Source organism: Linepithema humile, chromosome 5, assembly GCF_040581485.1.
Source record: "Linepithema humile isolate Giens D197 chromosome 5, Lhum_UNIL_v1.0, whole genome shotgun sequence".
Taxonomy (NCBI): Eukaryota; Metazoa; Arthropoda; class Insecta; order Hymenoptera; family Formicidae; genus Linepithema; species Linepithema humile.
Window position 1 is genome coordinate 21,871,637 of NC_090132.1, and position 14,910 is coordinate 21,886,546.

A 14,910-nucleotide genomic window follows, 5' to 3' on the forward strand; every position below is an offset into this window, starting at 1 on the left:
TTTTCATGTGTATGTGCATTTTCTTTATTAAATAATTAATTACACTTAACATAGCCTTGTCATCTAGTGATGTTGATTTGAGTTAAATTTTATTTTCTCATCCGCAGAAGTAATTCAGGGTAAACCGCGCTGACGTATCGCAATAGATGATTTCTAGTGAGGATTTAGAGAATACAATATGTCTTCGAATGTAAATTAATTATTATGTCGAAATAGATATACAATTGTTACATTTGCAAGTAAAACGATGGTCTGTTTGCATCTCGCTTTCCTTCATATTCTTTTTAAGCGATTCGTTTGTTTCAACTTGGACGATAATGCAGGAGGGATCGTTGACATTTTTGCGGTTATCGAGAAATACTTGAGGAAATTCAACGAAACAGTGTCGAGGTAAGTGCAAATACAAGTTATCGGATCGAAACGAACACGTTCGGGAAGGAGTTGCGCTTGATTTCTAATAGGGAACCGTATGATCGTTATGTATTCTTTCACACGATCGGCATCTAGGATTAGACGCTTAGCTGGTTTAGCTCTTTGTGTTAATATTTATGTCAATTTGCTGTCTGATGCGAGAGAGGGAACGTACACGCTAGGATCTCTCACAAATGAATTCTCCAATTAGAAAACAAGCATTGAGTTAACTCTCGATTAAATGCACACACTATTTATTTAGAATGCATAATCGTACGCTTAACATACCTGGCCTAAGGGAAATCACAATCGGCATTTTCGGTCCTTCTTTTTTTTCGCGACCTTGCACCGAATATAAATTACGAATTGATTTTATCAAGTTACTTAGAGAATTAAAGTCAACTATATATATTTTTATATATAAATGACCGTCGATATTTTTACGATGTACACACAACAAACTCACGTTTATTATCTTCTTGCTCCGCTCGCATTACATGAGTATAAATAATAACATAATACCGACTTAGAAACTATTTTATTTCCTTTTCTCTTGTGCCTATAGAAATTACATCTACGAAACGTTGCGAATAAAAATTTCGCGAGAATCCTCGAATTCCTTTTTTTTCTCTTCGATTTTCACGCTAATTATTTTTACATGAGTTGCACATTGCCGACAGTACATATTTCTTTCTTATCACGTCTTACTTTGCTCGGTTCCTTTTCAAAGATATTAGCCTGAAATATAATTGTGTGAATAAAAAGGAGCTTGTAATTATAAAAGTGTACATATGTAGATGATATTTTGGAAAATTTTCCATGTAACACCTTGCCGATCATCAACATTTTCAACATTTTAATACATCATATCACCGGCTGTCGCTTGATGGACATATCAATATGTTTAACAAAGATTGTGTTTCTATGAAATATTGAAGCTTGATGTCGCGTCGAAAGAAAGAAGGAATGTTGCATATTAAAATACCAATACTGTTAGTAAAAAAGCAGCATTGGTTATTTGCCTATGAATAATAATGGCATATGATCGGAAAGGTGTCAATCGTAAGTATAAATACTAATTTTTAATACAGGATATGGGAATTTAATTTAACGATAAGATTCACGATTATACACAGAAATTGATTAATCCTCCTGTAACCCAATTCGGTATGTCACATATGTGTATTGCAATTACTACACGGATCGTCAATTTATTAAACAGATTCGATAGAGTCATTCAGTTAAAAATTTTGTTTTCACCAGTAATGGGAACGAATTTCTGAAATCTTCGGACAATTTTACCAATACGTATTAGCGAATTCGCAAACAATAATAGTTTTTCTTTGTTTTTATGAAAAGTTTCTGATGCACTTGTCGCAGAAACAAAAGTAGCGAATGCGAAATACGAATAAATTGAACTCGTTTCCACGCAGAGCTTTGGTTTGGAACAAAACGTATAGGAATAGTCCATCTCGATTTATCTACGGAATCAATCGCACGCGAATCAATCGTAAGATGCGGGTTTCCGGAGACTGGCGCAACCGTGTGTCGTTTCTCTCGGTGTTTCCTAGCAATCTTGTACACAATACGGATCGTAAACTAGGGAGACAAAGAAGCTCAAGTCTACGGAGATGAGGTCGACGTCGACGACCACCACGGTCACTGTAACCTCGGTGACCAATATTGCGCCGCCATATCGGGTGCTGGTTGACCTGGTACCGCGATTGGTACACTCACGCCAGGTGATATCAGACCTGCAAGAGAATTTATGGAATTTTAATTAAATTTGTGACACAAAATTCTTTCAGACCTAACTTAATTTCACAGCCGAGATGGCTCTTTCGAACATTAACATAATATACATGTCATTAGTCTTAAATAAAAGTAAAAACAATCTATCTATCAAGTATTTCTGTGTTACTGCATTTTTTCGTGACACAAACGGTGTGTTTGCAGGACATACAACTTCATACAACGTCTTGTTCTACCAGCATAAATTGCACATCAATCTACCAACACACACAATCCGTTAACTACTGAATAGAAATGAAAAGCGCTCAGGCGGCTAATGTAGGCGACACAGGCGAATAATTCACGGACACCGTAAAGCTAGATCGCAATTACTAATATCCACAAGAGGCGCGAGAGAGGGAGATCGGAATATCATCCGATCGCGCGAAGAGGGATACTTTACGGGGACAGGGGGAGACAGAAGCGTGTATAATCCATTACCGGCGGGCTCGATAGCGTGTTATCCATGGTAGCCGTAGTAGTAGTCCATCGGCTAGAGTGCAAGCAGCGAATGCAGTGAGTGCGGTAGACACTCACCGGTCGAGCTGGCGTTCTGATTGTACTGATTGAGGCTCGCCGCGTGGTAGGGTTGCGTCGGGCTGCAAGTCGGCCTGGCGCCGTAGCCTAGATGTAGCGGCTCGTAACTAGGCGGTCTCGCGACCCCGCACGAATAGCCGTTGTCCCGTTGCTGGAGACACGCGCCGGGACTCGGGCCAACGGTCATGCCCACGGTCATGCCCATCGGGCTCATGCCACCTCCGGCGGACAGCGAGGACATGCTGCTCGTCGTGTGTTGATTCTGCTGACTGGCCCCCGACATCGTGAAGCTCGGCATCGACGTCATCGGGCTGCAACGGCAAAAGAACATTTAAATCCGTCTTCGCTTCTCCCCACAAGCCAACATTCCTGCAGCGAAAATATGAATTCAAAACCCTTGAAGAGGCAAAATTGGCCGCATTTTATTTTATTGTGCGAAACAAATAATTTAATTATTTGTTTTTAAATTATATTAATACTTTAGCATTTGGATATAGGATGGATTTGTAAAAAATTAATCATCAGGTACGACATCGCACTAGAATTATCCAGTTAACATTCATTGATTTCGGATAATTTAGCCTTCAGAAAACATTTTCCGCTTTTCGTTCTCACCTGTACGAGTCGGGCATACTGGGTATTCCGGGGTACACGGCGGTGGGGGCAAATCCGTGGTGTATTCTAGGCGGCGAGGGTGGTGCTTGCGGCGGAGGCTGGCCTCCAAGTATCCCCGAGGGTGGCGGCGGCGTCGGATGACCAGCACCCACCAGACTCACGCCGGCACCGTGTTGCTGTTGCTGCTGCTGTTGTTGCTGCTGCTGCTGCTGCGGATTGTCCCTCCGTTGCGTACGCAATTTCTCCTCGCGCCGCCACTTTGCCCGCCGATTCGAAAACCAGACCTGAGTTAGTGAACGAGAAGACAAACGAAGATACAGGTCAATCGCTAGGCTACGGACAATTTTCGTATCGGCTGACAAATCGTGGATGAAACGGTTTCGTTACGTAAATGTGTTATAAATCGCAATATTGGATTATCGATCTTCGTAGCTTTCGTGTTTACGGTGACTGATAAAATAATGGACCTGTATATGCGTGCGGGATGATATCATGGAATCATACATGATGCTGGATTTGATAGGAATATGTAGAAGCTAAGAAATTATAATTAATAAGTTATAAAGCTATCGTTACAAAAAAAAAAAAAAAACACCATTTTCTTTCAGATTCTGCCAACCAATGTCTTACACAACCATGACATAAGCAAGTATATAATCAATGTTTAAGAATTCAAAGGCGCGATAAACTTTTGTACTGATAAATAACGACATATAGTTGTTAATGAAGCGTCTCAGAAGAGTATCATGTCTTTTAATGCTAAAAATCATACTTGTTTGTTTCTTAGCGATTTTAGTGCCGATCTCGCCATTTATTTGACAGTCTCAATTATTCTACTTATTTTGACGTACTTTTGGCCAAGGCTGTGCAATACTGCGCTGAATAGTCACCTGTATTCGCGCCTCCGGTAGGCCGATCTTGCCGGCGAGTCTCTCCCTGGCGAACACATCCGGGTAATGCGTCCTCTCGAACTCCTTCTCGAGCGCGTCGATCTGCTCGTTGCTGAAGCTCGTGCGGTTCCTCTGCAGTTTCCTCTTCAGACGTAGACGCGCCTGATCGTCGTCGGCGCCGCCCGACACGCTGCCGGCATTGCTGTTGTCGCCCCCGCTATTCGTCTCGTCCGAGTGCGCGCCACCCTCGAGCTCGGTTACTGTAATAATAAAACGCATTGTGTGCCATTATCAACGCCTTTCACGCAAACGACTATTACGGGCAATCTTGAGTCTTCCATAATATATAGTTACAATATAAACGATTTGCACGTTGCAGACGTTTCGCGAATCAAACTTCCGAGATGCAAATGAATATAAACTTTATTATGTAACTTTACACTTCTAGAATTTGAAAATCACAAGTTTATTTACTGTTCTAAATCCGCACGCGGTATCACGTATGATTACCGAGCAAGTTAATGCTTTTCTGAGATAGCGCGGTAACGGCGCGGAGATTGGCGATGTATTATCGATGTCAGTGTACGTGATAACGCGGGACACGATTTGGGGTTTCGCAGCGCTTACCACCACCCCCCCCCCCTCAGTTTTCTTATATCAATTCCTACGCGCGCTACATATCGCTCGCGTGTGAGTACGTATCTCGGTGTGTATACGTATGCGTGTAGACGCGAGTATGTGGACGAACGGGCGGTATAGGCAGGCGTCGTCGGGTGAACCTTATCGTCGGTTTCTGGGTGAGCGCGTCGAGGCGTCACCGGGTTTGCTTCGACGACGGTGAGGGGCGGCGAGGAGATACAGGGTAGACTGAGAGTAGGACGATAGAGGGAGGTAGAACGTGCGGGGATGAAGACTGTAGGCAAGGGGGTACCCGATAAGACGACGGGCGTCCCGACGCCAGTCGCCGGCCACCCCCATGAGATACGCGACTGTCACTCCGCGACTACCTCCTCTCTGCTCGGAGAAGCTCGAGTCGGAGTCTGGCTCGATCTGACATGTGACATGTTGCTGTTATTGGCTCCGTTATATTCTATGTAATTAATTCTGTCCTATGCAATTTTATATCATCGCTGTAATGGGTAATAGATTAAAAGAGTATACAATTTTATATGTAGACGTTACAAGTGATAGTGAAATATTACGATACTTTTTCAAATAATTTCGATCAATTGAAAATATCATTCAGAGAAGAGAGACCGACGAAAAATAATGACTCGACCAGATTCCGATTTAGATATATGTCTCTATTTTTCGTAAAAATATTGTAATAATTAAAAAAATCTCGGTAGTAATAATATTCAATTTATAATATGAATAGTTAGTTTTTTTCGCTACGCTAGTATTTTTCTGCAAAATAAAAATAACGAACGTTAAAAGATTCACTTGCAATTCGAGTTGCAATCAGGAATTATCGTGAAAATTATTGGAGATATCGCCGAGAGATAGCGTATCGCATTTTCCATATATGATATCAGATTACGAGCGCCCGCGGAACTCGGGGATAACGAAAACGTCTGTAATAATCGTCGTATAAGCGGCAAAACCCGGGATACATCCCCCGTCCTCCCTTTCGCTCCCTTCCCCTACGTGATTCGCTCGAGGAAGCTGGCAGACGGCCACGCTAGTAGCGGCAAAGTTCTCGCGGCTCGGCAGGGTTGGTTGCCTCGAATTTCCTCCCTCGCGTGCTGGGAGAGAATCGAGTGCGACGTTGGCATACAAGTTCTCCGGCCCCCGTCCTCCTTCCACGTTCCCCCTCATCCACCATCCCCGACTTACTCCTTCGTAACCGTGCACTGCAAACGATATCTTTAGGGGCGGCCCTCCGTCAGTATCTACGGCGCGGGGGTTAACGCTACGAGGGTGTCTTAAGCGGTAATTAAAACCGCCTTATCCGCCCTCTCCTTCCTCCTTCCAGCCTTCCGGAACTCGAGGAGCAACTTCGGGCCTTCGCGGTTGCAGGATCTCGTCTTTACTATCACGGCCGAGTCGCGTTGCTGTTCATCGTTTCTACGCGGTATGCTTGCGAGTTTAGCGCCGATGCGGAGCTCGACGCGAGCGAGCGTCAAGCCTTTAAGATTTGCCGTGAAAATGTAGGGACACGGCATAGACGCGATGAACTGTCGATCAAAAATTTGTACACCAATTTTATAATGTTGAGAGATTAGACTATTATATATCTCGCTGTAATTAAATTTTTTAAGACTATGTTAAGTTCAAAGAGATTTTTCTGAAGATTAACAGAAAAAGCAGATAAAAAAATCGGCGAATATTATTTAAATAGATTAATTATTGTATTAATTTCATGCTACATAATATCGATTAATTTTTATCAATAATCATAATCTTATCTAATTAAAAAAAAACATCTCTAAATTGCAGAAGATTAAATTTAATTGATGGTTAATAATTTACATCTTATTTTAATTGCTCGATGCAAAAATGAATTATTATTTCAAATCCATATTTGATTAACACAACACATCATCCGTTTATGTCTTTTAATGAACCGACACTTAAAATCTCACAGATGCTAAAAGTGTCACAGCATCAAATATATTAATTCAACCTTGCGCGATGATCGAATAGGCGGGGAGAACGAGAGGAAGAGCGAGAGATAGGAGAAAGGAACCCTCCCCAAAGACTCATCTCGGCGCTAAAGAACGTTCGGAAGGCAGAAGCTAAACGCGGGACCATTTTGCCGTGGAGGGGAATCCACGCCGCCCAGGCAGCTTCTCGTTCCCTCCTGTCTCCCCTCGCATTCGCATCTTCCTTCGACGAATTATCCACCAACCGGGGCTGCCACGCGTTCGAGCGTGATGGCGGAACTACGTTCAAAGTTTAATCTTCCAACGTCGTCGTGTACATTCGATATTTTGCAGATATTTTCAAAGATTGTTAGAAAGGTTTTTACAACAGTCGTCTTGTACGTGTATAGCCCGCGTCAAAACAACTTTAATCGGTCGGGATTAATTAAAATAATCAACGTTTTCAGAAATTGTAAAATGTGCATTGAAGCAGAGTACAAGAGTTAAATCATTTTAATTAAACTATTTATTTTATATTTCACTTTTCAGAGATAACTCTTGAAAATTCAGGAAATAGTAAACGTTTCGCGTTGTTTGACGCAACACTCGCCAGTTTCATAAAACGAAAATACGGTAATCATTCGCAATCGTTGCGACGCGCTGCGTCTTCGCGTGTTCGAGGAGGCCGATGGACGAATGAGAGTAAGGGATGTTTATTAACCTCGATAATGGACTTGGTGGTGCACTTAGCTAAACGCTTTAAAGACCATGACGTGCGGGTATTGTGTGCGAAAACGTGCGCGGGCTTCGACAATGCCACGCGCTATTGCGAGTTCACATTGTGGCGAGCGTATCAGTAGTTTACTTTCAATCGTCGCGCGATCGGACCGTAGGAAAGGATCGTAAAGCGCAGCCAGTAAGAATAACAAGAGCGGAGAAACAAAAGATCTCGGAGGGAGAAACCGATTCGAGCCCCGACGGGAGGAAGAAGGACGGCGAGAAACTCTCTCTCTTTCTTTCTCCTTTTTCGAAAGTTTCTGTTACCCGCGTGCCCTCCTGACTTCACGAGAGTCACTCGAACGAGAAATGAAAAATAAAAAAAAAGAAAGAAAAACACTCAAGAGAAGACCCTTGGCTTCGGCTGTACCACCCCTCCACGATTACGGCGGGGACTATTGCGAAGTTAGATTCATGTATCACGGGACTCGTGACTCGATGATCGAAGGAAACAATGCTACACTTACGCGGTGAAACGCATAGGTAAACGGTGCGTGGTCCACTCGTGCGTGCCACGCAACGCAATTGTCGCCGTCGAGACCGAGAGAGGCACGTTCCCTCCTCCCCTCGTCCTCTTCAGCGGAACACAGTGGCGAGCGCAAAGTGGCAAGCGCGAAATGGCCAACTTTTAGATTCGAGCTTCGCCGAGGCGTGATTAACGCGGCTCGTTTCATTTGAGAAGAGAAACGTTTTGCGACTCGTGCGACGAGAGATCGTGCTCTCAAGATTCTACAATGAAAAGTCGACGCACGTGTCCGCACATTTCGTCCGGCACATATCGTTTGTTAATGTATTCGTTCATTTTTTAATTACGTTTCGGGTCCGCTTGCTGAGTAAAAGAATCGATTGAAAGTTGCTGGAAAATCAAGAAAATTTAAAGGAACTTTTTCCAAATATTTCTCAAACAAAAAATTTATTCCTTCTATTTTTTCACATTAAAATTGTCCTTTTTAACTATCTTATGTATTTTCTTTAACACAAACTGATCTTCAAAATGAGTAAAATTATCGGCTACAAATCTCTCGCACAATTCTTCAAGTTGGTCTTGGGCAAAAGATGACAATTGCGAGCCTGAAACTCTGACGGAACATCGAGCTTGTAAACGGCATTTCACGGCTACTAAAGGCAGGAGATCGAAAGGACATGTGAAGGGAGGGAAGCCTCGGGTAAAAGACCAGATGCACTCCGCATCGAATGGCGTCAGAATGGCAGCGATGATACAGATGTTACGCGCGTGATGCTCACTCGGGTGGATAAGAGTCAACGTCGACGCGGAAAGTCCGACGGCCATTATTATTATAGGGACCCTAATAACGTGTAATGCCGACCGCGGCCGCCCTTTTTTCCGTGCATTTTGATTAGCGTTCCTACCCCTCGCGATAGAGAGTAGCGCCGTGACTTCCCCTCGCTACGCGTGTGATGCCATAGGTGCGCACGCGGAGGCAGAAGAGAACAGATCGAGGCACCACCCGTTTCGTTGTGACACCTCGCACCCCTCGCGATGACGATTACCGTTTTTAACCCGACTAGAAAAGCCAGTCGGCGACAATGGCCAGCCATGATGCGTTCGCAACGGCCATCCAGATGTCGTAAAAATGGCGTAAGGGGAGCTAGTATGGTAGACATGGAGAGAACATGATATAGAAACAGCAATCCAAGGCGCTGCGCACTTATTACTTGATTAATGACATTTTTTAAAACGCCAAATGTGTTATAGAAAAAAATTTTAATACGATCACCCAATAATTAAATTTATTTTGTTAAAATAAATTGACTCAAATAAAATGCTGTATCTCAAATAACATAAAAATATATCATAATAAAATTGATTTTTTTATATTAAACTGCGCTTTGAAATGGAAAATTGTTGTGTTATTTTATATATTAAAAAATTCCAATTTATACACATATTACTTCACCTTAATTACTTAATACATATAGCTGAAATTTAACAAAAAAAAAATTTATTTATCGATTGAAATACGTTTCAAACTCAATACGAAACGAAATATTTGACTAATATCATTGTAACAAATTTGAAAAGGATCGCAAAGATTTGCGAGAAATCCTCATCATTTCCGGATGACGGTGTAGAGCGCTAAGGGCATGACGAGGGGTGAAAGAGGGCCCTCTCTTGCTGCGAGATTGCTATCGTATCGCTTGAGAGCGGATAGGAATAAGAGGTATAATCCGCTCCAGCCTAGTACCTAATCCTATGTACAAATTTATTGGATTCCCCGTCCCTTAACGTCGAATATGCGCTGCGCGCCGAACTTTCGAACGCGAACTCGCTGAAAATGTATCTCGTGGATTAGGGATTCGCGCTGTCTCCCAACTGAAATGTTAAATGTTGCATGACAATGAAATTACGTCGCGTTATTCGGGGGGGAAAAGAGGAATATGAAGTACACAAAATTCGAAATTAAAGCGTGATTCCGAATGATGTACACTGCTTATGTTTATATTATTGGAACTCATATAAAAAAAATTTTCTCTAGATACTTTATTTCATAGATTATGTCCACTTTGTGCTGTGTTGGAATTATAATTACGGTGGATATTTATTTTTAAATATTAGCTTTATAAGCTTGACTTTCCACGTAATAGTACATTATGTACATTTATAGTCTCACTCAAGCAATTTACTTATCTGTTAATTAAAAATAATAATTATATAAAAGTTCAAAAGTATCATAGAATTACGATAGATACTTAATTAATGTAATATGTTTAAAAATTATTAATTATATAGCCGAGCAAATTATGGTCAGGTGATCTTTTATCGAATTTATTTGTCTGAATAATTAATTACATTAATCGATTCGATACAGGTCTGTGACAACCTCTGTCACATTGTGTAAAGTTGTATTCAAAAAGTTAATACATTCGTCGATGACGTGCTTTCCACGCGAGGAACATTGGCGGACGAGTTCCGGGCAAAGCGCAGCCGTGTTAAATGGCCGGAAAGAAACGAGGTGTCGACCCCGAGCTGGATTAAAGGCTAAGCGGTGGAATATGGACTGTGCTGGATGTACCGAGCATACACGAAACTGTTAGTATGCACGCGGAAATATAGACGCCGGTGGCCAGTGGTACGTAAATGTGCGAAGGGGTTGCACGCGTGTCCGATGCATAGTCGTTTGCACGCGAATACACTTAATATTCCCGCAGTCGATCGATATAATATTGATATACATAATAGTATGTCCACAGTTTTTCATGATGATATACCACATTCAACATTATCTTCATGAATTTATAAATGATAATATCTGTGAATTTATAAATCATAGCTTGATGAAGCTCTACAAGATGTTTATGTAATGTATTGCTGGCGATACTACAAAAATGAAAACTATATATGCGAAATATATTTTTATCCAAGATCCCTAAAGATACATGTATGATGCAGGCCGATTTTGACCCTCAAAGTGTATCAAAGAGTTAAACAAGGCAGATCTCAACAGCTAACGGGACGATGTCAGATAAACGTAAAGGGAGATACGCGAAAGGCAGGAAGAAGTTCGAGAATCGATCAAGCGGACGGACAGACACGGGGAAAGCGCGTAAAACCGGGCAAAGAGAAGCGTGGGCAATGTAGAAAGGAAAATATTGGAAACTCCATTAGCGGCGGTGCAACCAGCCATACACCGGAATACATAAGCAGCTCCTACAGAGAGCGAGAGAAAGGTGGATAAAGAGCTAGAGAGAGAGAGAAGGAACAGCTATGGGGGCTATTACGCGATTCATTTGTAACATTCCCCCCGTTTCCAGCAGTTACCACCATACTTCTCCCTTTCTCAAGATCTTTCCCTGTCATCTTCCCTCAGTTTCATTCTGTAAATCCGACGGAGACACAAATCTGCCAATTCTTCTTTGCCAAACATTATTTCCTTAATTTTATTTTTATGATTTATACTATATAAAAAAGATAATTAGATAAAAAAATGTGACAGAATTTTCATTTACATTTCTGATTTTATAAGCGATTCATTTTTTCTTAATAAAATATTTCTGAATTTTAAGCAAAAGTTCCAAGAAATATTTCCCAGATTAAGTTTTTTAGCCTCGAATAAAAGATGCGTCAAATTTCAAATCATAGTCGAATCGTATTACTTATTACTGAGAAAAGAATTATAAGTTACTGTGACAAAAATTTCGCGCGATAAAGCAGTATGTCGAATTTGCGAAAAGACAATTTTATCCGATCATGTATTTCTCGAGATTGTCACAGTGCTCGAGCGGCACGCTAATCCGCTTCTTCTTAATTCGATGCGCCACGCGGAACAACGGTCGCCAGCCACTAAACGCCGTGAAATCGTTCGACGATAACGCGGATCTCGCGGCGCACAGAACTCGCGCGATTACTTCCGGCCTCTTGAGCCGCGATGTACTTTTGCAAGTTTCGCCTCGAGACTTCTACACCCTCCTCCTTACGATCTTGCGCGCCGTTTCTCTCCTTCCTTCTCCTCCCACTGCGCGATGCGGTTAAGCTCCGTTTACGCGCGGTGCGTCTCAGTTCCTCTCTTCCCGATTTCCACGAGGCTTTTCTCCATGAATTTCAGAATACCGTAGGTGATAGTTTCCTCCTAGTTCGCGCACTAGTTTGTGATGATTCGGATGCGGATAACGCGAAAAATTCACCAATTACAAGAAAAGTAATTTCGACATTTATGAAAACTATTAAAAAATATTATTTAATTGACAAAATGTTTAATAAAATACCTGCCACATTAAGTAATTTTAATGTAAATTATTATTATCATAAGAATTAAAATTAATTTTAAAATAATTTTTAAACCGACCTTTTCGAAGCTAATGATACAAGAAAGTAAGGGATATTTGTAATTGTTAAAAACAGATATAAAGAAGAAAAAGAAAGAGGAAATAGAGATCACGTCTTACATACGAAAATACATACGTAATTTAACACATGAAAAACGACACATGAAAAACGCGTTCTTTTTTCATCAATAATACAAGGCCAGAAGTACCAGTGATAGAGAGCGATTAAACGAGCGAAGGGTTGAACTTCGAAGCGCGCTAATGCGTCGGGCAAACTCCGCGGTGCCTGTGCACAGTTGGTTAAACCGGCAAACATTGACTGATTTTACGCATTTCACGTTAGCTCAGCGATGTCGAAGATGTCTTCTACTCGTCACTAACTCGATATTGTACTTTTACTCTTGCGAGATAAATCTCTATAAATTTTAATGAAGAGACTCAAGACATTTAAGATCACCGTGAATCTAATTATCTCCTCAAGCTATCTGAAAATTTTCGGGAGACGAATAAAATCATAAAATATGTTTAATTTAGCTAACAAAGTTCGAGATTGAAATCGACTCGTTACTAATCGACGTGACCGCGAGCGATCTCTCGTCGATGCCACAAGTCGTGCACGACAGGCGACCGGAATGTAAATCAAAAGCGGTTTCGAAACTCTTCCCCGATGGCTGAATACGGCGCGCGGTGGAAGACCTTAATTCGTTTACGACTTGCAAAACGAGCCTTCTGGGAGCGCGCAACTGGTAGCCAAACAGTTTGCACGCCGTCACGCACCCCCGTGGCACGTCCCAAGGGTGTTACTGACAAAGTAAAATCCCGCAACGAGCGATGGTTTTGTTCTAGCAACGGTAGCAAGAAATCTATAAAACGTCAAAAAATCCAGGTGAAATTATTTCAAGAATCCATATGTAAATAATTCTCAATAATTTTACCTTCAAATTATATATTTTGCGAAATTTATATTGTATTAGAAATTTTCAAGAAATAAACTATTATAAAATAACAAAATTATTTGAGGCTTTGAGTAAAGTTTTAAATGCCGATGTTTGCAGCAGCTTTAATCAGTCAAGCAAAGTTCATTTTTCTTCTTTGCTTATGTTGATGGTAAAATTATAAATGAAAAAAAAAAGACAGTAGAATTAATCAAGAATCAGTTAACAAACATTGTTAATGTATTTTAACCGAGTTAAGGTGGATTATCAATAAACTTATCACTGCTGATCGATAAAAGAAGTTGTATTAGTTTAAGTTCATGAATCCTTCGAACGTGTAATTATCCGAATAGAACATACAGATTGCGTGCAGATAGGCTCATTTATTTCTTCGAAGGCGCAAAAGACACTTCAGTCATTGTAAGTCAATGCGAACATGCTTGGTTACGACATGTTTTTTATAGCGAATTCGTGAGAAATCTCGCTATGTTTTATAGGTCTGGGCTCTCTCTGTAGGAGATAGCAAAACTTGTAGATCATGTAACAGACTATGCAATTAATCTGTTTTCGAGGACAATGTTCTGGCTCTTGTGCCAATGCATCCTTCTACTTGTAGGGTAAATTCTACAGCAGATACTATAAATTATTCATTGTGATTAATATATATTCTATCAAATGATATTAAATTGTATGCTTGCAATATTGTTAGATTATTAAATCATTATATACAAATTATAAATTTCGAAATATTATTAAATATTAATAATTTTTCTCAATTTTGACATATCACGATCACCGCGTTACTCAATCTTTATAACACAGTAAAATTAATCGTTGATTTTATTTTTCACTTATTGCAGGTCTTAATCCACGCTGAAATATTTTACGGTCTGTAAATGAAATGAAAAATATAGAAAGAATAAACGATAATGTTACACGCGAGCGGAAAATGTGTTACAATGTCTGTTTATCTGGCCGCAACATTCTCACCGCAATGTTACCGATTCATTTTAAATGTGGAGCACTTTAGTACGCCTCCCAATGATCTCTCCCTATCTGCTCGTCAATGATCGATACAAAATTGCAGTGGAAACAAGTTCGCGCGTTACACAAACGGTGTTGTTTCGCGTTCCCTGAAGGGATCTGATTGCAAACGAATGCGGCGGGGTTACGGTCTCCCTTCATAGACGATTAATCCAGTTTACTCGCAGACGTTACCTCGCCATGGGGTTCTTGTAAGCCGAGAATCCGCACAAACGTCCCTCCCGCGCTTAAATATATTCAATTACGAGACTCAAACCTGTGCCTTATCGTTCCCTTTCTCTCTCTCTCTCTTTCCTCCTTTCTCGCGTTTTCCACTTTCGTTCACTCATACAGCTGCTTTTAACTGAAGTCTCGACTTTCTACTTCCGTTCCGGCCCCTCTTAAGAACACGGATTTACGCGCTAATGATTCCTCTTGTAAACTCTTTGACAGTCAAGTCGCGCTAAGGCAGATACGTTTATCGTCAAATTATAAAATTCGCTTATTAGCAACACCAGTTGCAGAGAACTTTATGTTATGCAATGATATGATGAATTTATC

The 14,910-nt window shown here is 41.0% G+C and overlaps 1 protein-coding gene across 5 annotated transcripts in view; it reads right to left on the minus strand.

Moving 5' to 3' along the window:
- The window catches only part of LOC105676114 (paired box protein Pax-6-like), an 84,540-nt gene continuing 69,630 nt past the window's right edge, over positions 1–14,910 (minus strand). For 3 of the 5 annotated variants that reach the window (XM_067355413.1, XM_067355411.1, XM_067355412.1), the window contains 4 exons: positions 4,245–4,504; positions 3,355–3,638; positions 2,740–3,050; positions 1–2,165 (listed from right to left, as the gene is read on the minus strand). In XM_067355413.1, the coding sequence (XP_067211514.1) occupies positions 2,071–2,165; positions 2,740–3,050; positions 3,355–3,638; positions 4,245–4,504 (950 nt within the window). In that variant the 3' untranslated portion in view covers positions 1–2,070. Of the gene's footprint in view, positions 2,166–2,643; positions 3,051–3,354; positions 3,639–4,244; positions 4,505–14,910 lie in introns of all 5 variants that reach the window. The other 2 variants (XR_010890304.1, XM_067355414.1) reach the window with 2 other exon arrangements.